Below are 24,050 nucleotides of genomic sequence, written 5' to 3'. Positions count from 1 at the left end.
GGGTGATGTCTGGCTGGTCGTCCCGGTGACCTTTTGAAGAGTTGTATACAGTTCGGCCAGGAAGAGCTTTTTCTGCCTTTCGGAAAATGTCTAAAGAGAAGAAAAAACTACATTGGAAATAAACAGCAAAGTGTTTATAAGTAAAGGATCCTCTTTTGCACAGCAGCATTGTGACTAAGACTGTACTGTTCTTAATAATAGAGTGAAAAAAGTGACACGCACATTGAAAGAGGAAGTGTGATTGTTGATTAATGTCTATTACTGCTCGTGTTTGCTCCTGGCTCTCCAACCCTCATGTGTATTTAAATGTCTTTAAGGGGCTGGGCTACCCCAATGTTTTCCTTTTTAGCAATGAAAATAAGGATAGCTATTAATAGTGAGGTAAGAAATGAATGGATTACCCTAGTTTGATCTGAATAACTGACATGGTACAATATCCAACAGATTATATGGCCCTGGAGTGCACGTTGCCTGCAGCCTCCTGTATAACGTTTTTATAATTCCAGCAGTCACAAGTTTAGTGTGTGGGACGGGGGGAACATTTCTGCCTGTGACTGTCCAAAAAGAGCTGGTTGTTTGCACCCCCTGGTGGTGGAATATGCACATGCCGCATAGAGGGAGTGTCATGGACGGAGTTCCCCTCGCTGAAATTTATTACACCTTTTGTTAACCTGACTGGCAAGATGGATAAATATTTTAAACAGGAAATGGACCAGTTTAAAGTTCTTGCATCATGCCATTCTCCAGCTGAGTGCTGCAGACCTCCTGCTGTGCTCCTGCAGGTCTGGCACACCCTTTATTAGAAACCATGCTGGATTTAACATGCAGTCACACAGTGTGGCTGGTGACATATTCTGTGAATTATGGCAATAATGTAGAGTAGCAGTAATCAGAGCTTCCTCTTCCTGTTCTTCATGCCATGTGTGATGCCACTCGTTTGAGGTGCATGAGGTTAGCAGGTGGCTGTCCTCACATGTGGTTACTTTTCTCTGGTACCTCTGCATATTGTTACGGCAGTGTCATTGTGAAGTGAACAAAAGATGGATTTCACCCATGTCTGACCTTCCTTCCCAGATCAATGTCCTGCAGTCTAAGAAGCGGTCTGAAATCCTCAAATCGGTGAGTAGGCAAATTTGCCTTCCAAGTCTGTGCTCAATCAACTGAAGACGCAGGACACCCTGTAAGTCACCAGAGGCTTGGCCCATCCCTTTCCAGCGCAGTCCAGCCTGCGGCAATATGTCCTCTGCCTTTCAGATGCTGTCCTTCATGTACGCCCACCTGACCTTCTTCCATCAAGGCTACGACCTGTTCAGCGAACTCCAGCCACTCATGAAGCAGCTGGGGGGGCAGGTAAGCGGGACCGCTGTGCCACACAGCAGCACAGCTCAGATTATATCCAATTAGCAGGTAAGCGGGACCGCTGTGCCACACAGCAGCACAGCTCAGATTATATCCAATTAGCAGGTAAGCGGGACCGCTGTGCCACACAGCAGCACAGCTCAGATTATATCCAATTAGCAGGTAAGCGGGACAGCTGTGCCACACAGCAGCACAGCTCAGATTATATCCAATTAGCAGGTAAGCGGGACCGCTGTGCCACACAGCAGCACAGCTCAGATTATATCCAATTAGCAGGTAGGTGGCACCGCTGTGCCACACAGCAGCACAGCTCAGATTATATCCAATTAGCAGGTAGGTGGCACCGCTGTGCCACACAGCAGCACAGCTCAGATTATATCCAATTAGCAGGTAAGCGGGATCGCTGTGCCACACAGCTGCACAGCTCAGATTATATCCAATTAGCAGGTAGGCGGCACCTCTGTGCCACACAGCAGCACAGCTCAGATTATATCCAATTAGCAGGTAGGCGGCACCTCTGTGCCACACAGCAGCACAGCTCAGATTATATCCAATTAGCAGGTAAGCGGGACCGCTGTGCCTCACAGCAGCACAGCTCAGATTATATCCAATTAGCAGGTAGGCGGTACCTCTGTGCCACACAGCGGCACAGCTCAGATTATATCCAATTAGCAGGTAGGCGGCACCTCTGTGCCACACAGCAGCACAGCTCAAATTATATCCAATTAGCAGGTAGGCAGCACCTCTGTACCACACAGCACACCCTGATCCAGCCACACAGAGTGTCCCCCACACACACACACACACACACACACACACACACACACACACACACACACACACCTGTCTGTTGTGACACAACTGTGTTACACCACGTGACAGAAAGATGGCTCAGAAAAACGCATGTTATCATAAAATGTAGACGTGGTTTAAATCTGCGTTTAGTATATCTTGCATCTGTAAATAGGTTGTTTGTTTAAAACCAGGAACCTGCCCCTTTATGTTTGGCAAAGTTGATGTGACAGTCCCAGTTCAGTAGCCATCATATTCTTAGTGGTGCATTAATGTGGGAATTTCGACTGATGCTGATAACCGATATATTTTTGTCTAATATCGCAGATACCAATATACCAATAGCCAATGTATTTTTGTGTAATATCACCAATACTAATAACCAGCTACCCTCTGAGACTTGACAGAAAATTAGATACTGGCCAGTCCTGCTGGAGATTGAGGCTGGGTGGTGTGGGAGGAGTGCTGACATGGGTGGGGGTGATGAGAGGGCTGTCCGGGGGAAAAGATCACTGTCATTTTTTGTCAGCTTCTTTGTCATTTGAATGCATGATCATAACTAGTCTAGCGTTGTGATAAATATCTGTTTATGACTAAAGCTAAAATGCTAGGATAGTGTTTAGTTTTATTAAATTCGGTATCAGGTTCATTTTAGAAATTTTATATGCACCCCACTGTGCCTATGGGGCAGTTTTTTTGACAGTGAACTGGAGCTTGTGTGTATATACAGTCAGAAACTATGTAGGTATCAGTAACATTTGATCTCAGAAGGAAATCACAAATTTGTGACCCGTGGGTTGAAAATCCCTGGTTTACAGAACTGTGCAATGTTGTACTCTGTCATCACAGTTTTTCAGTTCTTCTTTATGCTCACGCTGTACCCTGTTGAAGGGTTAAATGTACCATAAGGCACTCAGTCTATTCTTTTATGTTCCTAATTTATAACTTACGTTTAAGGTTTCCAGAGGTCGTAAAACAAGCTTTTCATCATTACGTGCCTGGTATGATGATGAACTCTGTAGGTAAACTGTTCTTGGATTTAGACCACCCTGTAATTTCATCGTATTGTGATTAATGATATAAGTAAAATGGGGGGGTCTTACTGCAGGGAGGGAGTAGCCTTGGTCTTACTGTAAGTAGAACCATTGATCATTTTCATAGATAACAGGGTCATGTGCTTTGAGTGCTGTTTCGTAGGCTAGCAAAATACTGGTGATTTTATGCTGGGTTAAGGGTTTATGCTGCAGTTAATGCTGCACTCTGTTCAGGCCATAGTGTATGAAGGATAGATGCTTTCTTTTGGTTGCCATGGATGTGTCAGGGTAAAGGGTGATGGGAGTTACTCATCTAATGAGGGCCCTGTCAGCGATGAGCGCTGGTGTTTCCTATACTGAGCAACCGAGCTGTTCACACAACTACCTCATCGATCTGTTTGGGAAACCCCAAAAACACCTGTTATTAGGTACAGTAACACCTGAGGGGAGAGGGGACCCCTCAGCACTCAGAGTGTGTGTCTCTCCGATTTAAACCCCCGACTGCGAGGGCTCCTGCTGTGCTAATGATCCCTGGGAGTGGGTGTCATGGACCCCCCCCCCCCAGCGTACGCTCTGCCAAGGACTGCTTAGCATATCAGTCACAGACTGCCTGTGGTCATTATTTCAGGAACAGTAGGAAATGAGTATCCGGAGTCGTGGGTAACTATGACGTGCATGCATTCGTATCGCGAAGGGAAGTGATGTCACGGAGGGCTGGTGTGTGAGGAGGGGTGGACTTAAAGCCAGTGCTTGGCTTTAAGGCTGTTGGCATGGGTGACTGTCACAGAACGGCCCAAGAGCACGAGTGTTACCCATCGGCACGTACAGACGCCCTCACCATGAAGCTGAAGAAGGTGCGGCGAGTGTACACAGAGATGCTGAGGAGCTGTCAGCAGGTGGGTGTCTGCCCCCAGAGGGGCTCAGCGTTAGCACTGGTGGAGCTGGGGGCCAGACAGTCCTGTGACTCGACCTTCTGGATCATTCTGACGTCGTCTGTAATGAACCTGGAAATAGCTTTGAGTACATCTGAGTAGGGATTCAGCTGCATTCTAACATGCTGAACGTTAGTGTTTGCTGACATTTATATATATCCAACATAAATATATTCAACGATTTACCTTTTAAATTGGTGACATTTTTTGGTAAAATGTTTGTTTATTTATTTATTTATTTATTTGAGTTAAATACTTGACTAAGCTGGAATAGGAAACTGTCCTGTTATACCACCCCTGCCCTGGTGTGTATCAGCGCTGTGTGCTGAAGGTAGATAAGTTTGGTTAGTGAGGAGTACCTGCCTGATTGGGCTGCTCATGGGGTCATACTCAGTGTATGTGCTTCTCTGTCATGTTTTATTCATGTTTGGCGCGTTCAGAGTGGTAATTCCCGGCAGACTCACAGGCATCATGAAACTGATTCTCTGCTATTCATATTCATATTTTGCTCAGCTGTTACTGGAAAGAGGGGAAACATTTTCCCAGCAGATGTTATCGCCACTCTTCCTGCTTCCTGAAGCTTCTACTAAAGATCCACGTGCGCAGAGTGATTTGACTTGCTACTAACGGGCTTTGCGTGCGTCATTAAACTGACTTGAGTCTGTTTCTTTCTTTGGGGTGACCAAAATGGTGCAGGACGTGGGTGACAACCTTCCTGCTCTGCTGTTCTTCACGTCTGGCATCAGAATCAGCCTGCTTTGTAAACAGATGCTATTTCTGCTTTCTGTTGGGAAGCATCTGTGTGTTTATGTGAAAACCAGTGTACCTCTTAGCCTCTCCATATCTATCACCACATGAACTCTTTTGCTTTGTAAAACATGTTTTAAGTGTCTGTAACCTCCAGCGTTCTGACTTCCAAGTCCAACATTGGCTAGATGGGAGCCTCGCATCGTTCACAAGTTTTACTCACTCTAAATCACTTGCTGCAGTGGGCATGTTCATCAGACAGTATGAGGTCCGCAGATCAATAATCCTCAAAGATCGCCATACCCCTTATCTACACTAGCTGGCCAGGATGTGTGCTCATGTTACCCGGTGATGGACAGCAGGTGCCCTCGTTCTCTCCAGCAGCCCCGTTCTATTTTTTTATCAAAATCCTCTTTCAGCTGGACCAGCTGGTGATCAGCATAGCCAAGGAGAAGCTCGACATGGAGTTGAAACATTCCACCATCCAGCAGAAGGTACTGTCCTGCCGCTGGCCGGGGATCACACTGCCGTTATGCTGGTGCAGGAGCAGGGCTGCAGGGGCTGGGGGTGAGATGCCGGCTTAGCCTAGGGCCTAAAAATAGCCCCCGGTGGAGTGACTCTTCTGCGCCTCGCTGCCCATTAATCACCGACTGGGCGCTGGAATAACACAGACACAGCCCAGCTCTGCTTCCTCACGTGCTCTGCAGTATTTTCCAGAAAGCATGATGACGTGCCGGGGCTTTATGTGGTTGGTGGGCCATGTGACCTTTGTCTCAGCATCATCTGAATTACCTGACCTCCTGTCAAAGCCCACCCAATAACCACAGACCGAATTATCAGTTTTAAGCATGGATTAAGTGAAAGCTGCAGTCTGCAGTATGACACCTGTTAATATACTGCATGGAAGCACAGAGTGAAGCTTTGTGGTGTTGAATGATTTTGATTCCAGATGCAGGAATTGACTTTTAGAGCTATTTACCCTGCTTTACTCTCACCTATGAGTCAGATTTTGCCTGTAGTAACTGATACGCAGAGCCAGAGAGGTCCATTTAAAGTGGGAGGGTCAAGTTGCGGCCTTGACCTTCCGGTGACCTTCGGCGAACGCAAGCCGGTACCAGTCGGAGACATGCCGAGGTGGAGGTGGTCTGGCTGAAACCCGTGAGCTTTACCCAGCGCTTAAGGGGGAGGGATGTCCCATGGGGGCGGCGCCGAGTTAGGCCCTTGGCACAGATTGGCCGATTGCATGCTGCTTGCTCCTCCTCATTGGCTGACTGGCCCCTGCTGCCCTTCACCACACATGCAGTCTCTCTCCTGCCCTCCCCTTCCTGTAAGATGCTATTTTGGTGTTGTTCCCCCCCCCCACCTTCTGTCTCTCTTTCCCCATATCTGCAGTCTTTAACTGATCTTCCTTCCTTCCTCTCCACTTTCGCTCAGGCTGCTCTGCAGGTAAGACTTTCCTTCTCTCCCTTTATCTCTCACTCTCTCTCTCGATTTCTGCTCTCTGGTCGGGCTTGGCAGTGGCATAGGGGGGGCGATGGCGTTCCTGTTCCCCTCATGCTTGTCATATGACGCACCCCACTCGTCCTCATATCCTGTGCACTGAGAGAGGCCCAGCACATAGAGGGCTGTATTAAAAAGCTGCAGCCTGTGTTTTGAGCTATAACTGGGCCCTGCACTGCTGGTCATGCCCTGGTCATTCATCTGCTATTTGACCAGTTAATGTTTTTTACTGATTTAGCTTTAACTGGGTTCCTATTTAAATAGTCAGTGTATTAACGCAGGTTTAGCTTAAAATAAGAGTAGAGGAAGGCAGGAGCGGTTACTGGTCACCAAGCAGTGAAGGTCCCCAGCTGACAGCAAGCAGCCATTGAGGCAGCCGCCTGCTGTCAGGCACCTTCAGCGGTGACCTTCACACGTGTTTGCTCGGCTACAACAGAGTGCCTCCGGGGTTCAGGCGACACGTCCACGTCGTGCCCAGGGTTCGGCTAGAACGTCCACGCCATTTTTATCCCTGTGTGGGGTGGCTTGATCAGTAGGGAGAGGCTGCAGGTGGCATGTGGAGGGCATGCACTCATTCGAGTTTTGGCCCTGCCTGTGGTGTGATCTGTTAGTTAGTGAAGTTAGTCACTCTCTTAATGGAGATGACTGGCACGTACTGCTTCTGTGTGTGGAGGTCGACTCTTATATATAGCTTTTGTTACACATTTGAATCCATCCTGAGCACAATCTCTCTGGCGCCCAGGACTTTTCGAATGACGACACCAAACTGGAGTACAATGTGGATGCAGACAATGGAATTGCCATGGAGGGCTACCTCTTCAAGAGGGCCAGCAACGCGTTCAAAACATGGAACAGGTAGGAGGACGCTGCAGTCTGCCCTGGGCCACCACACTTCTGCCCTGGAGAGAGCCATGTCAGATGGACTACCGCTGAGGTCTTTACTACATGCCACTGGTAGACCTCCTCCTAATGTCCTCCAAGCAGCACTGGTGCCGATATAGTGGCTGAGTCACAGAGATCCATCTTGGTGGCCTGGCCAGAGCAGGGATGGGCCACACTAAAACATAGCAACAGAGCGGAGTTTTACTGTTGCTGTTGACAGCCCAACATGTCCCCTTAAATCAACAAGGAGCTGTAATCATGTATCATTACAAGTTTTGGATTATAAGCTTGCAGCTGTAGCTTTTTGTCACATGTTCTCCATGTTACCCGGTCCCCATAAGGGAAATCTCCATTTTATAATAATCAGTGACTGCTATGAAAAAACTGAGAGAGAGAGAGAGAGAGAGAGAGAGAGATCCTGCCTAGCAACAGTCGCTTAATATACTGCAGGTCAGTGTGGTCTTAACAGGTCTTAAGTAGTTATTGAACATGAGAACGCTGCATAATCCTCTGTCATTTAAGGACCACCTGTTTGATTGCCCAAAACAAAGGTATGTGGTCAAAGATATACATTAAATTGAGACGTATATGAAATTATCTCTCCCTTGACTTGCAGGTTATTTTAACCTTGATGTTTCTGATTTCATTGACTTGGTCCGTTGAGGCTGTTTTCTGAATGTTGAATGCCAATGGTATGATTTTTTATTTTCATCAGTAATGTTTCTCTTCTTAGGCGCTGGTTCTCCATTCAGAACAATCAGCTAGTTTACCAGAAGAAATACAGGGTATGCAGAATGCTTTCTTTCCTCATTCTGTAATTTTGAAATGGTGTTGCACTGCTAAAACATTACACTCGCAGATGATCTCGTATAGACAGCACTTGTTTTGGAATATATGACTGTAAGCAAACAGTCATTACTCGTAGTAGAGTGACTAACAAGGGCCAAATACTTTTATCCAGATGATTAGGTCGGAGCATCTCTGAAATGGCATGGCTTGTGCGGTGCTGTTGGTCTGGCACAGTGAGAATCTATTGACTGTTGTCCATAGAGGCGAGAACCATGAACCAGACAAAGGGTGTTGGGTGGCTAACAGAAGGTCTACTGTGGCGCAAATTATAGGTAATTTTAGTGATGGTCACTGGAGGAATGTGTTACGACACAGTGCATGGCGCCCTGCTGCATATGGGGCAGCGTAGCCACAGGCTGGTCACAATCACCATGCTGACCCTTGTCCGCCATCTGAAGTGCCTACAATGGGCACGTGAGTGTCTGAACTGGACCTTGGATCAATGGAAGAATGGCACCCTAGTGCAATGAATCCTTTTTTACATCATGTGGACGGCTGGGAACATGTGCACTCTTTGCCTGGGGAAGAGATGGCAAGGAAATGCACCAGCAGTTTGATGCTTGGGAAATGTTCTGCTTGGAAACCCGAGGTCTGGACATTCATGTGAATGTTAATTGTACTCGATGTTAATTGTAGCCAATGTGTATTGAATACGTGTGGTTTTGGAACCAGACCACCCTCTCCATGAACACATATCTTGTTTTTGCAATAACTCAAAAAGTAATTGGCAATAATTTTGAGGCAAATTGCACCAAAATTGAAGCAGTATCACTTACCAGTGGCACATGAAAGGAAAGCCACAGACACAGATCTGGTGTGCCTTATTAAATTGAGACAAGTTGGATAAAGTTGAGCATTTAATAAAGATTTTTGTGGAGAGGTGGGTAGAGTTTGAAGGTTTGTGGAGCTTGGTGGTCTGGGAGGAGTAGTGATTAGATGGAGGTGGTCAAACCATCTGGGAATAGGTTGTCATTCAGTTTGACACTTGTTGCCTATCGAGATGACATTGTGGATGAGGTACACCTCTTCGTGGCAACAGTATGGCAGTGCCCTCTTTCAGCAGCATAGTGTACTCTGCAACATTACATGAATTGTTCAGGAATGGTTTGAGGAATATGATGAAGAGGTCAAGGTGTATTTATAGCCTCCAAATTGCCCAGATTTCACCCCGATCAAGTATCGATGGGATGTGCTAGATCTCTGATCCGCAACAGCTCACCTTGTAACTTACAGTACTTAAAGGATCTGCTGCTAATATCTTAGTGCCAAATACCACAGGACACCTTCAGAGGTCTTGTGGAATCTGTGCCTTGGCGAGTTTGAACTGTTTTAATTTGGCTGCACGCGGAAGACTAAAAGCATATTAGGCAGGAGGTCATAATGTTTTGGCTGAATGGTGTAGTAATAAAGTATAGTAACAGACTGCCACAGAACATAGGTATTATGTCTTCATTTTTATTAGTAACTTTTGTACTACTCATTTATTTAGTTAAATATACACTACCCATGTTTACTGGCTAATTTCAAGATAACAAAAAAACAGTATTTATTGGAGCTTGCTCATATTTGTGCCAGTACTTATGAAGGTTTGGCCCTCTTCCGCAGGATAACCCCACGGTGGTGGTAGAGGACCTGCGGCTATGTACTGTCAAGTACTGCGAGGACGTTGAGAGGCGCTTCTGCTTCGAGGTGGTGTCCCCGACCAAGTGAGTGGCATCCGCAATATGTGGGACCAGGGAGCTGTGGCCAGTCTCAACTGTACTTGGGACCGAGGTTTGAATGAAATGTGAGCAGTGGCCAGTCTCAGTTCTCTCTCTGTCCTGATCCATATATGGGACCAGGATTTGTGTGAAATGTGAGCAGTTGCTGGTTTTAGTCCTGTCTCTGTCCTTATCTATACATGGGACCAGGGTTTGAGTGATATGTGAACAGTGGCCAGTCTCAGTCCTGTCTCTGTCCTCATCTATATATGGGACCAGGATTTGTGTGAAATGTGAGCAGTTGCTGGTTTTAGTCCTGTCTCTGTCCTTATCTATACATGGGACCAGGGTTTGAGTGATATGTGAACAGTGGCCAGTCTCAGTCCTGTCTCTGTCCTCATCTATATATGGGACCAGGATTTATGTGAAATGTGAGTTTTGATTGCCTAAAACTTTTGCACAGTACTGTATTTTAAGTGTTTAATTATTCAGTAGTACTATAAATTAAAAGCACTTCAATTAAAATATGAGATGTTCAGAATTGTGCAGAATAAGAGTGTTATTGAGGGCGATGGTTAGCCCCCTTAATGCGAGCTCTGCTGGTCCTCCCCATCTCCCAGGAGCTGCATGATGCAGGCAGATTCAGAGAAGCTTCGGCAGGCCTGGATCAAAGCCGTGCAGAACAGCATTGCCACAGCATACCGGGAGAAGGGGGACGATGTGGATGTGAGTGAGGAGGCAGGGGCACCGCACCCATACTTAACCCCATTGCCCTTACTGTATGACCTCCCCGCTCACCTGACCTCCGAGGTGCTTTATCTGCGCAGAAGCTGGACAGCAGGTCTTCAGCATCAACGGGCAGCCTGGACTCAAGCAGCGAACCCCGGGAGAAGAGCCTGAAGGGGGATGGCGCCCTGCAGAAGGTCCTCACCATTGCCGGCAACAGCCATTGCTGCGACTGTGGCACAGCTGAACCACGCTGGGCCAGCATCAACCTGGGCATCACACTGTGCATCCAGTGCTCCGGCATCCACCGGTACGCTGCGCTTGGGGCAGGGAGGGGCAACTCGGGACTGTCCAGTGTCCATGGGGGAGTAGATCTCATTTAACACATTTTATGCAGTTTAAAAATAGTACCCTATATCCTCATGTGTGGAACAGTCAGAATACCACAAATCAGCAATTGTGTTAATTTCATTTTTTTGTGATGAGAAAAATTGTTTCAAAAATGTATATTTCTACAATGCAGCATGATAATTCAGAGGGTGCCATTCTGCCATTAAGCTGATGGATCATTGGCTGGTGGTCAGTAAAGAATAAAAAAAAATGTAAACAGCTGAGGTGCTGTAATCACAGAATCATGATTGGCTAAAGCCTTTCTCATCACCCAATAGCTAATTCACATTTCACAGTATTGGTGAATATCGAATTTCCTTTTCCAGTAATAATGAATGTTCTAGGGACGGCTACACTGTAGTGCAGTGTCACTTGACCGATGATCTGCTGCCACCGTCCCCTTCACCTCAAGCTGTCTGACACTCCAACCACCACCTCCCCCCTCCCCCCCGCCCCCATGTCTGCCAGGAGCCTGGGTGTCCATTTCTCCAAGGTGAGGTCCCTGACGCTGGACACGTGGGAGCCCGAGCTGCTGAAGGTGAGCAGGCGGGAGAGCAGGAGTGACACCCGGGGCCCTGGTAATGTAGGGGTGACACATGGGCCCCTGGTAATGTAGGGGTGACACATGGGCCCTGGTAATGTAGGGGTGACACATGGGCCCCTGGTAATGTAGGGGTGACACATGGGCCCCTAGTAATGTAGGGGTGACACATGGGCCCTTGGTAATGTAGGGGTGACACATGGGCCCTTGGTAATGTAGGGGTGACACATGGGCCCCTGGTAATGTAGGGGTGACACATGGGCCCCTGGTAATGTAGGGGTGACACATGGGCCCTTGGTAATGTAGGGGTGACACATGGGCCCCTGGTAAAATAGGGGTGACACATGGGCCCCTGGCAGCTTAGAGGTGACACATGGGCCCCCAGCAGTGTAGTGCTGACAGATGGGTCCCCGGCAGGGGCAGTTTTGGCCGCCCTCCACACTCGTGCTGCTGCCCAGCTGGACATCGTCCTTGGCAAAGCAGTCGCCCTCTACAATGTACTTCAGTCCGTGCTGCATAATGGCTGCACTCATTAACAAAACAAGCCTGTTTATTACAGGTTCTCTGTCAGTTATTGTGATTGTTAACAGTTATTGCTCTTACTGTATAGACATATATACACACTCACTCAACAAAGGTGGATATCCATTGCAGGTGATGTGTGAGCTGGGGAACGATGTCATCAATAACATATACGAGGCCCGGCGGGAAGAGCTGGGGGCCCGCAAGCCCACGAGCGGCGACTGCAGGTAACCTCACAGGGGCTCACTCCAGGTAACCTCACCACCGCCTTTCTGTCTCTCTCTCGCGCTTCACTCCTCCCTTTTCCCCGTCACTCTAAGGCCGGAGGTCGAGGCCTACATCCAAGCAAAGTACGTTGACAAGAGGTTTGTCCTGAAACCATCGATCGCAGCGCAGAGGTCCAAGATCATCGCTCTGAGCAGGCGGGAGAAGAGTCTGGGCAGCAGCTCGGAGCATCTGCCCCCCCGGCCGCCTCCCCCCACGCCAATCCTGCGTCCGGCTTCCCACCTCTCAGGTGAGCCCCTTTAATTGTCACTAATGAAGGTCCTTCCCTGTGTGTCCCTCTCAGAAAGCCTCTCTCTGTGCCGGCTCCTTGTCCTTAATTAGCAGCTTTCTGAGACTGTAGCCCACACCAGTGCCCCCCCCCCCCATTAGCCCGCTTCTTGCGTCTTTACTAACCCTGCTTTCGCTCCGTGCCCCCTGATCTGCGACCCCTGCGTAGCTGCAGCCAACAGTGAAGAATCCAGCAAAAAGGCTCTCTTCTGTCCTGATGAGCTAGACTCTCTCTTCTCCTACTTTGACGCATCCTCCAAGCTGCGCAGTAGTAAGTACTGGAGGGATGTGACCCTCCCCCCCACCCTCTCCACTCAGGGCCCTAGTGCGGCTCGTACCAAGCAGCCATGAGGGTGCTGCGTCCTCCTGCTTCTTGCTTTCATTGCTCATCTCTCATCCTCCTATGACCAAAATCCTGTTAACGTGGCGTGCCTGTAAAATGGCCGTCCATGTCACGCGGACAGCTGGCTAGCCACGAGGAAAGGGGGCATTTCTGAAATGCAAGGTTTCGAGTGGGTAAGAGATGTGTCCTGTTCCCCTTGTGTGAAGATTTCCCGGTTTCCTGGATTGGGAAGCCAGGGTATCGCTGTCATGCAGCCTGTACAGCCATCTGATGGGGCCAACCTCTCTCCTGTGTCACAGTTAAAAGTGCAGACTGCGGCACCCAGAACAGCACGGAGAGGAGCAGGGAGATGTGGGCCTGCACTGCGTCCACGACCAGTCTGCCTGATGCAGGTGCCGGTTCTGTCCTTCTCAGTGCCCTGATTTTTAAACATAATCAGGCATCATGAACCACATGGATGTCTGGCAAACACTGCTTGTGGAGTAAAGAGCTTCTGATTTGTCAATATTCAGTTTACAATGTATCTAAAAAAGCCTACACTCCGCTTTTAAACCTGTAGGCTTTTATGATGTCAGAAAATGAAATGAATCATGTCACATATTTTTCCAACCTTTAGTATAATATTGTGGCCTGCAGAATTCCAGTGAAAAACACTTTGTGAGGGGGGGGTGGGGAATAAAACACAAAATAACCTAGTTCTGTAAGTGTGCACATCCATTTATAATGGGACAGGTGGCTCTGTCCAGAATGAATCCATCACATTCAAGCTCATAATCAAAAGTAATTATCATACACGCGTCACCAGTGATATGACTCTGATTAACCCCAAAAAAGCATGAGCTGTTTCTGGTCCATCGGTTTGGTCGCATCGGACTGCTGAAGCCAAGAGCTTGCAGAGCATTTATGGGATCTCTGGGGAACAGTATCGGAGAGGGTTACATAGGATTATCAAGGCATTACCATGTACCAATACCATGGAACCAATACCATGTGTTGTACCCTGAATGACACTAGTCTTATAGTCTGTGTAATACCTGTCCTCTTTAACTTTGTCATTGTCATTTAACAAGTCAGAACATAAATACTCAAGTTATGGTATAGTCATGTTAAGATCCATATACAGTAAGTGTATACGTAAGGTATAGAAAACTGATCTAGTAATCTTTAACTGGAAAGATGAAATTTGTGTGTGGTCCAGTTTAAAAATCTCTCGAGTGAACATTCACGAAGTGCACCTTGATGAAGGGGCAGTTGGTGCAGAGTGAAGGAAACCTCCTGGTCTGTGGTAGGTCGTCTTTCCCTCGGACACTGAAACGCAGCCATTCTGCTGCTCCCTGTGTGTCTGCCAGAGCCTGCATGCCCAGTGCAGCCTGGGAGAGGGCTTGCTGTCCCCCAGGAACCCAAGGCATGCTCCCCAGGCCTGCAGCTTTACTGGGCCGCCTACGCCTGCAGCCTGCCAGACATGACTGAGGCTATAGCGCATGGCGCCGAGGTCAACTGGGTCAACGCAGAGGAGGACAGGAAGACGCCGCTAATCATGGCGGTGCAGGGGGTGAGTGTGTGTGTGTGCGCAAGTGCGTTTGTGTGTGTGTGCGTGAGTGCATGTGTGTGTGCGCGTGCCTGTGTGTGTTTGTGCGCAAGTGCGTTTGTGTGTGTGCGCGAGTGCGTGTGTGTGTGTGTGCCCGCACATAATACATAAAGCATATATTACACAGTGACACAGGCTTACACAGTGATGAGTACAGTCGACGGATCATAAATACTGAGATCCTCTGAGATGCCCTGAATCAAAGTGGCCTTTAGCTGTGTCAGTCTGTTCCCAAACCCTGCATCATGGTGAGCTGTGCGTGTTTGTCCATGTGCTCACGCACTGTGCGTATGTACCATGATTCCTCTTTCACTTCACCAGGGCTCCATGGTCACCTGTGAGTTCCTGCTCCAGAACGCGGCCAATGTGAACCAGCCGGACGCCTACAGCAGAGGGCCCCTACACCACGCCACCATTCTGGGCCACACCGGGTGAGCGGCCGGGTCCACACCGCAGTGCCCACTGTCATGAACTTCTCTGCTCATGCAGAGAAATTTATGCTGATGCAGTTGTAACACGGGAACACAGTAATCACTTTAACTGTGTCTGGACCAGGCAGGTGTGCTTGTTCCTGAAAAGGGGAGCCAGTCAGAACGCGCTGGATGTGGATAACAGGAGTCCCCTGTCCATCGCCGTGGACACAGCCAATGCCGACATAGTGACACTGTAAGTTTATCAATTAGGTTGAGTTTTATTTAGCGCGGTGATTAAGATGTATATCGGTTCTTTATCATAGTTTTTTAGTGTCACGATCTAATATAATTAGAACAAGGTTATGTCATAAATGAAGAAAAAAATTAAAAAACAAAATTGAATCATTAAGTATAAAAACACCCAGGTCCCCCTTTCAGATCCCCTTAAAAAAATTCACAGTTGCTCCTATACAAAACTTATGGAGAATGTTGATGTTGGAGAATGTTATGATGTTGTTAGGTATCAACATGGAGCCAGAACCAAATAGTACATAGTATACAGCTGATTTGATTCTCAAACAGCTGATCTGATTACATTTTTGAGTTCAAAGTTAGCCCTAGTCACAAAGTTTCAAAGCTGTAGATGCCCTATCGAAGGAGCTGTGAATGTCTGAAACTGGACCGATAGACGTGTTAGGCAAAATATGTAAAATCAATTAAAATTTCAGAGGGCTGTAGTTTCAGGGCTATTAGAGATACGGGCCTGATATTTGGGAATCTGAGAGGGTGACCCGGGACCCTCTGGGTGATTTGATATGGAATAACCTGATTACATCTATGGGAAGCCTGAAGTGTAGTTTTTCATGAGGTATCAGACACATGCAGAATATTAGTCTTGTATCTCTGACAAGCCTCACGCATTGATATCACATACATTCATGGCCAAAAATATTGGCACCCCTGCATTTATGTCAGAAAACGCACCACTTCTCCCAGAAATTGTTGCAATTACAAATGCTTTGGTATTGTCATGTTTATTTCTTTTGCTGGCACTGGAAGAATACAAAAGAGCAGAGGAGCAAAAACGGATCTGAGACATTCCACACAAAACGTCAAAAATGGCCTGGACAAAATTATTGGCACCTTATCAGAATTGCAAGAAATCATCAAAAGACCCCTTATGATGTACAAAAACATGGACGCACGTTTTCCCTCGCCCGGACGCGGGTCACCGGGGCCCCCTCCTGGAGCCAGGCCTGGGGCTGAGGCTCGATGCCGAGTGCTTGATGGCCAGGCCTGCACCCATGGGGCCTGGTCGGGTACAGCCCAAAGAAGGCACGAGGGTCCCCCCTCCAATGGGCTCACCACCTGTAGGAGGGGCCAAAGGGGTCGGGTGCAATGCGAGCTGGGCAGTGGCTGAAGGTGGGGACAGAAGCATCAATGGACAGAATTTCTACTAGTTCTTTCTAGAACTTTTATGGACAGAATTTCTAGGCACAGCCAGGGCGTTGAGGGTGTCCGGTTTGGTGACCTCAGGATTAGGTCGCTTTTTGCAGACGATGTGGTTCTGTTGGCCTCATCGGACCGTGACCTTTGGCTCTCACTGGAGCAGTTCGCAGCCGAGTGCGAAGCAGCTGGGATGAAAATCTTGCAACCAGTTAAAATGGAAAAAAGTGACTCGTTTTTGTCTTGTTTTTGAGTGTCTGTGTATAACACACTGAACATGGAGAAAAGAAAGAAAAGCAAAGAATTTTCTGATGATTTGAGAACCAAAATTATAGAAAAGCATGAACAATCCCAAGGCTACAAGTCAATCTTCAGAGATCTTAATGTTCCTGTGTCCATTGTGTGCAACATTGTACAAAAGTTCACAGCCCATGGCACTGTAGCTAATCTCTCTAGACGTGGATGAAAGAGAAAGATTGATGAAATGTTACAACGAAGAATTGTTGGAATGGTGGATGAAGAACCTAGATCAACTTCCAAACAAGTTCAAGATGACCTGCAGGCACAGGGTACGGCTCACGCTATCCGTCGCCATCTGAATGGAACAGGACACTATGGCAGGAGACCCAGGAGGACCTCACTGCTGACACAGTGGGGATGCTTTGCTGCTTCAGGCACTGGTAGTCTTGACTGTTTGCAAGGTATTATGAAATCTGAAGACTACCAAAGAATTCTGACGCACAATGTAAGCCCCAGTGTCAAAAACCTGGGTCTCAGCCGGAGGTTATGGGTCTTACAGCAGGACAATGACCCAAAGCATACTTCAAAAAGCACCCAGAAATGGTTTAAGACAATTCACTCGAGAGTAATGGCCAGCAATGATTGCAGATCTAAATCCCATAGAGCACATGTGGAGAGATATAAAAACAGCAGTTGAGAGAAGGAACCCTTCAAATCTGAGAGACCTGGAGCAGCTGTCAAAGGAAGAGTGGTCATTTAAAATCGATTAAAATCAGATATTTCTTCCAAAGGGTGTGCTACCAAGTATTAAGTTGATAAGTAATTTTGTCCCATCCTTTTTTGACGTTTTGTGTGGAATGTCTGAGATTTATTTTTATTACTCTGCTTTTTTGTTTTCTTCCAGTGCCAAAAAGAGATAAATATGACAATACCAAAGCATTGGTAATTGCAACAATTTTCTCGGAGAAGTGGTGCGTTTACAGTTATATAATCCCTTGATGAGACCCCACCTAGAATATTGTGTGCAGGTTTGATCACCATACCTTAAGAAGGACATTGCTGCCGTGGAAAGGGTGCAACGTAGAGCGATGAGAATGATTCCTGGTTTTAGAGTAATGTCTTATGAGGAGAGGTTAGCTGAGCTGAATCTGTTTAGCCTCGAGCAAAAGAGACTAAGGGGGGACATGATCCAGGTGTATAAGATTCTAACGGGTCGAGATGCTGTTCAGCCAAACGGCTGTTTCAGTATTACTTTAAATAGTAGCACTGGTGGCCGTAAGTGGAAATTTTGGACAACATTGTAAAACGAATTTGAGGAAACACTTCTTTACACAGCGTGTAGTTGGAGTATGGAATAGTCTTCCTGTTAGTGCAGCGCAAGCTAAAACCCTGGGTTCCTTTAAATCAGAGCTAGATAACATTTTAACAACCTGAGCTATTAGTTAATAGCTATTAGTTAAGTTCTCCGCAAACGATGGGCCGAATGGCCTCTTCTCATTTGTAAATTTATGTTCTTATGTTTTCAAACGTAAATGCAGAGGTGCCAATATTTCTGGCCATGAGTGTAATATGTAGTCATGGGCTACATGTAAATGCATCATTTGCCCAGGTTTGACATGACATAGCACAGCTTTTGCTCATCTGTAATTGAATGAGGCCTTTTCCTGTGTGCTTTCAGTGATTTTTAAGTTGTTGTCTTTGTGCTGCATGCTGTCGTGACCTGGGACTCTATTCTCCCCCCAACAGGCTCCGTCTGGCCAAGATGAATGAGGAGATGCGGGAGGCAGAGGGTCCCTATGGACAGTCAGGTCAATATAACAGTAACAGCCCCACGGAAGTGCAATACAGGAAGTGCATGCAGGAGTTCATTAGCCTGCAGCTGGAGGACTCCTAAGCCAGGCAGGGATGTGGCAGCTGGCCGGCAGCCTTCACTCAGGCCCCAAGCCCACCTGCTGGCTTTCAGTCTGCGTATGTAGTAGCTGCACTATCAACGAGTCGAGCAGGAACGTGTCCCTCATCCACACCTCGTACTAATGGGTCAGGTCTCTCAGGTCAGCTGGCCACAGCCAGTAAGAATCACCAGACACAAGAACAAAAGATTATTCCCTCCTTCATGTTTCTGGGCATGAAAGTGCAGGTGCATTGCATTGTGGGAATGTAAATCCAGATCTCAGACACATTTCTTCTGTTCTCGTATGCAACATCGTAATATCACTAGTCTTTTTGACTCGTCTTAACTCTAAATAATTATAGTTTTACTGTTTGAATTCTGTTCCTTTTAAATACAAATATCTTAAAATTTTAAGAAGGCCTTAAAAGCTAATTTACTTTTTATAATAATGCAGACATAAGTCATACATTCATTCTTTCTGAAGAAATATATGGTAGGATTATAGTGGAATCTGAAACTAGTCGTTCAGAGTAAATGATAAGTAGTTTATATAGTTTATGATGATTAGTACTGTATACTGGTTTTGCTTTGCACAGTGGTAGGAGATGGTTATTCCTTTAATTCCTATCCTTTATTTTTTATATGATGTATATTAGAACTTTTTTTGCTTTTTTATGCAAAGATATACAAATTGTGACATCAGACATTGTCATCACTGAGTGCAGGCGTGCATATGTGCGTGTGCCGACCAGCATCCCATACAGCGAGCACCCCTACCTTGCGCCCTATACCTCCTGGGATAGGCTCGAGACCCTCACTAGTACACATGGCTAGTGATGGATGACATTGACACATTACATTTTATGTCCAGATTGCTTGTATTATTGATTATATCTGCTAGTGTGAATACTGCCAAAATGGGTCAGATCGTTTCTATGCTAGTAATAATTAAAAAAGGAGAATCCATTTCAAATACGGAACAGAGGGAGCGCAGAACAATAGCATGTAATACTAACAATAACCACAAGGTGGCAGGTATGCGATTTGAATGACGGTCCACAGGAAGCGCAAGGATACCGAGCAGATCCCAAAGTCCGGGCTTCTTGTTGATGTAGCAACAGTGTACAATATAGCAGCCTTTTCTTTGATTTTTTTATCACAGAGTTCATTGTTTGGAACTGTTTAAGTGTACAGCTTTTCAGAATGGTTACTTTTTATTCTGTTATTAATGAAAGGATATGTATAGAGAGAGATGCTTATGTGATCTGTGTGTATGTAGCATATGTAGCATAAATATAAAGTGTTATAAAGAAAAATGGTGAGATTCTTGTTATAGGTATGTAATATGTTGCACTTTGCTGAGCCATAGAAAAAAAGAGGTGTTACACTTCTGCCATGTTTAGAACTCTTGAATGTTGTTCTGAATTACCAAAATACAAATACGTAGAGGCAAATAAATATATTTTAAATAGATATCGACAAATGAATGCTTTGAGGATGTCTGGTGACAAGCAGGTGTCCCTCAGGAGATGCAGCCACTCCTGAAGTTAAGCAGGCAGTGTTAGCAGGGAGTGTACATGTCGGTCATAATGAGCACTGTATGTAATTTGCCCAAGTGACTGGTACCAACACATTCCGGCTCTACTTGGCAAGTGCAGGCAGTACCGCGAAGCCGAAGCATTATTGATAGCTTGGTAGCAATCAGGGCTAAGCAGTTAATGTTCTTTAGAAAGAGCAGCAGTACGTAGACGTCATATGCTCATCTTGTCTGTGTGTGTGTGTTTCTAAGACGATTCATGTTAAAATAGCACCTTTTAACAGAAGTGTGAACATGGATGACATCCGTATACAGTGACATGTTTGTTACAAAGGCTTTCATTCTACCCCTCTTGAGTGCCGGACCTTGTTTGCGGTTGATTTATTGTTTCCAATTTCTCCATTTCAGCTCTGTTTCTCGATCTGTTCTGTGGGATTTTGTGCCTTTTCTGTCCTGTTGTCCTTCTGAATGCTTAGGCCACTGCACCTGTATTTTTGTACGTCGAACATGCACTTTAAATACAACTTGATTGATAACAGAAGTGACCTTTTTGCGAGTCGTTCTTTCCCTCTTCTCGCTGTTACTGTGCACTAAGCAATGCCACTGATTAAACTCGTATAGATGCTGTCATGTTCTCTTTTTTGAATCATGGGGGTCTCTCTCCGTTGTCCTGCATCTTCTTCAGCATTTGGTGCATGAACACTGCTGCACTGTTTTGCTCAGGCTTCACACTGGCTGCCAGGTTTATCTTTTGCACAGTTTAACTCTGCTTTTCTTTCCTGAGCTGCTTTCACCTGTTCAAAGGTACGGCCAGATTTCTCTGTCGCTTTTAATGCGTTAAATGCATGTCTGCGTGCATCTGCCTTCCTAGGCTTGATTGTTATTGCAATGTCTGTGTTTAGTTCTCTGTGTGCATGCCGTGACACTTTGAACTGCTTCAGCATAGAACCTTCTGCTGATGTCCCTCTCATTCCTTTTTGCAGGGGATGAAACCTACCAGGATATCTTCCGAGACTTTTCACACATAGCGTCCAATGATCCTGGCCGACTGAACCGCTTCCAGCCGCATGATTCCCAGAGGCTCTGAGTGGGGCCCGGAGGTGCCCGGGGCCCCCCTGGGGGAAGAGGGAGTGGTAGCCTGAGGGATTGTGTCTCGCTTTCACAGCAATTAATGTCATCTGACAGAAAGCCTGCTTTTCAGCACAAGGTCGAGGACCTTCCAGTTTAAACGGACAGGGAACTGATACTGATTCATTGCACAAAGGCGAATTTCTAATCAGGATTCCAGTTATATTCTACCAGTTTAAGAAGATAACTCTTATTCTGTCATTTTACAGCACAATTAACTGCTTTTGTATTGTTTAAACATTTACGGTCTCATCAAAGTCTGTTACAGTGAGCTATTAACTATGAATCAGTTTCCATTTGCTTATTATGATCTATAACATTTACATAACTGGAAGAGTGAAGGATGATTATTTTTTTTCAAGCTCGTTATTCAGAGGACTGCAGGTACACGTCATGAAATCCTTGACCCCATTTTCCCAGCGCAGTTGTATCCATGGTGTCTGTGTACGAACGCAAAGGTGCTCTTAAAAAATGTGGAGCCATCTACACCTTTGAATCACGCTTTCAGGTTCCAATAAGCCATGCAGTGGTTTCCAGGGCATGGACATATTCCAGTATTTTGCTTTTTTATGTGTGTTATAGTATTCATTTTTTTACATAACTCATATTAATAGGATTATCTCCATATTTTTTTGAAAGAAAGGTACAATATTTTATGTGAAAAGGCTCCGTTACAGGACTGATCAGCAGGGGCCTGAGATCAGCAATTTCGAATTGCATACGTCAGTAATATTTTGTGTACATATTAATATGATGTTACTGCCAATCTTCTCTTTAGACATTCCTGATATTTTTCAGGTGTTATGAAGAAACACAATCCATCTTGTGTTTTTTTATAGTTAGTGTTAGTATTGCTTTGACATTTTCAGTATCTGGTTAAAGAGTGAAATGCATGTACTTTTTAAGTAATCACAGTCTTTTTGTTTAAGTACACAGTCCTGAAATGGTAGTACGTGATATTTTAATAATTGGTGGTATGTGCATTAGTCATTATTAGAGGCACGTGGTCTTCAGGCTCGACGCTTTGTACCTGTAGCGGGACAGAGCTGTGGAGGCGGTTTTGAGAGTTTCCAGACCGTTTGGAGCCAGAGGCTGACAGCCCAGTCTCTGCTATAAGAAACGCACAATTCAACGCTGGTGAATTCCCATGCAGGTTCCCGCCTTCACAGGATCAAGGAACCAAAGCGTATATGCAAGGCTAAATGAACAGTGCAAGGCTAAATGAACAGTGCAAGACTAAATGAACAGCATGTATGCAAAATGGCCGTGCCGAGGGTAAGCGCAGAGCCCAAATGCTTGGTTTACCTGTGTCTCGTTCCCGATCATCACGTATAGTTTTGTTTTCACTTGCTTCCTGGGGCATGAGCCCAAACCCTGCTGTCTGATGTAGTTCTCGCTTGAAGCCCTTTGGCAACTCGACACCTCTTTTCCAGCCTGTCATTTAATGTGCACGTAAAACAACATTTATTCATTATATTAACACGCTGATATGGGTAACCTAGTAATGCTAGCTAGAGTGATCTCGGTCCCTTGCAACCCATCTTTGTAATAAGATACAGGTATGTACGTGTCAAATTGTAATCCACAGTAGACTTTTAGTGTAGTGTAGCAATCCTGGTATGCGTTGAATAAGGTACCATGTTGGGAGTTTTGTTGAAAATCACTTTGTCGATCATGATTTATTCACTAAGAAATTCATCCCACCACTGATCTCGGGTGCAAGTCAGGCCTTCATTTTCCTCAAAAAGAGCAGCTGGCTCCTGGTCTAGATCAGTCCCATTCATCTGCTTCCATGGGTGGTTCTGAGTAGTCTTCCAATGCGCATGTTCTCTTTAATGTAAATTGTGTAAATAATGTTTATATTACTCTGTGGTGAAGAAAGCTTTGTTTAAATAAATACTAGAGGTATTGGGGTCATTGATACTGTTTTTGAAAGTTCTTATTGGTATCGTACTGGTATCTTTTTCATCCCTTTCCAAGTATGTATCATCTATTTATCATATGTGATTATGTCATTTATCCAGTGTCACTCCTTAAAAGAGATTTGTCTAATTTATCAGGAAAAACACTCCAGTAGTAATTACTCTGAACCTTTTGTTGTGCAACAAAAGATCTTGACAATGTACTAGTCAATTAAACAGTTCAGTGGCTGTAAATTTAAATTCAAGTATTTTGTTTTCTTTCAGACATTGAATCTATTGGTCTCGGAGCAAAGCTGAAGATGTTTGCTATTCTAGTAACTTTAGGCATGCTCCCTTTGCAGACAGGCTGCAGCAGGCTTAGACATGCATTGCATCATCATTTTCAAGTTCAAGGCTATGCACTATATAAACAGCTCAGCACAATGACCCTTTATCTAATTTACTGACATTAGGATGGCAGCTCTCGCAGCCCAGGGCATTGTGGGTACTCTGGCATCATATAACGGGTCTAAGTGCTTATTGCTAGCTGTACAGATTTAAAAACCACAAAGGGGCTCATACTCAAATGTTGTGGGGAAAAATGCGAAGGAGGTGATTGCTGTTAAACACTAAGTTCCAAAGCCAGTGCAAGGGAACTGTCATTAATTGTTGATGCCTTTACAGTTGTTGATGTGACATTCACATGCTGTGGCAGTTGGTAACTGGGCAGTTTCACATAACGAATGAGGAAAAAATGCAGTGAACAGGCCAGGCACGCCACCACTTGCTTGCTGGACATTTGTGGCTACATTTCATATAAGTTTGTGGTAAGCACCAAGCTGAGGGAAAAACCACCAAAGCAGAAGTGCGTGCAGCCCCCCCGCCCCCCCCCCCCCCCCACACAAGGCAGCCAAGACCCATTAGTACCACTTGTCCATAGCAGTGGCATCAGACTGCTGGCGCAATGCCGGCCTTGGTGGGGGCCAATCGACACGCCGTCTCCTTCCCTGCTGCTGTAAACCATGATGTTTCCATGG

The 24,050-nt window shown here is 45.9% G+C and overlaps 1 protein-coding gene across 4 annotated transcripts in view; it reads left to right on the top strand.

Moving 5' to 3' along the window:
- LOC125709222 (arf-GAP with coiled-coil, ANK repeat and PH domain-containing protein 2-like) overlaps positions 1–23,274 on the top strand; it is a 36,744-nt gene extending 13,470 nt beyond the window's left edge. Inside the window, exons 7-24 of one of the 4 annotated variants that reach the window (XM_048977472.1) lie at positions 1,075–1,119; positions 1,255–1,350; positions 5,284–5,358; positions 7,107–7,219; positions 7,980–8,031; positions 9,701–9,801; positions 10,416–10,521; positions 10,623–10,831; positions 11,380–11,449; positions 12,107–12,201; positions 12,295–12,488; positions 12,702–12,797; positions 13,169–13,261; positions 14,219–14,421; positions 14,779–14,888; positions 15,013–15,123; positions 18,303–18,364; positions 20,968–23,274. In XM_048977472.1, coding sequence (XP_048833429.1) covers positions 1,075–1,119; positions 1,255–1,350; positions 5,284–5,358; positions 7,107–7,219; positions 7,980–8,031; positions 9,701–9,801; positions 10,416–10,521; positions 10,623–10,831; positions 11,380–11,449; positions 12,107–12,201; positions 12,295–12,488; positions 12,702–12,797; positions 13,169–13,261; positions 14,219–14,421; positions 14,779–14,888; positions 15,013–15,123; positions 18,303–18,364; positions 20,968–21,071 — 1,935 coding nt within the window. In that variant the 3' untranslated portion in view covers positions 21,072–23,274. Of the gene's footprint in view, positions 1–1,074; positions 1,120–1,254; positions 1,351–5,283; positions 5,359–7,106; positions 7,220–7,979; positions 8,032–9,700; positions 9,802–10,415; positions 10,522–10,622; positions 10,832–11,379; positions 11,450–12,106; positions 12,202–12,294; positions 12,489–12,695; positions 12,798–13,168; positions 13,262–14,218; positions 14,422–14,778; positions 14,889–15,012; positions 15,124–18,302; positions 18,365–20,967 lie in introns of those variants that run through there. The other 3 variants (XM_048977471.1, XR_007382660.1, XM_048977473.1) reach the window with 3 other exon arrangements.
- The last annotated feature ends 776 nt before the right edge of the window (positions 23,275–24,050 follow it).

Source organism: Brienomyrus brachyistius, chromosome 15, assembly GCF_023856365.1.
Source record: "Brienomyrus brachyistius isolate T26 chromosome 15, BBRACH_0.4, whole genome shotgun sequence".
NCBI lineage: Eukaryota > Metazoa > Chordata > Actinopteri > Osteoglossiformes > Mormyridae > Brienomyrus > Brienomyrus brachyistius.
This window is presented reverse-complemented; position numbering and strand designations above follow the sequence as displayed.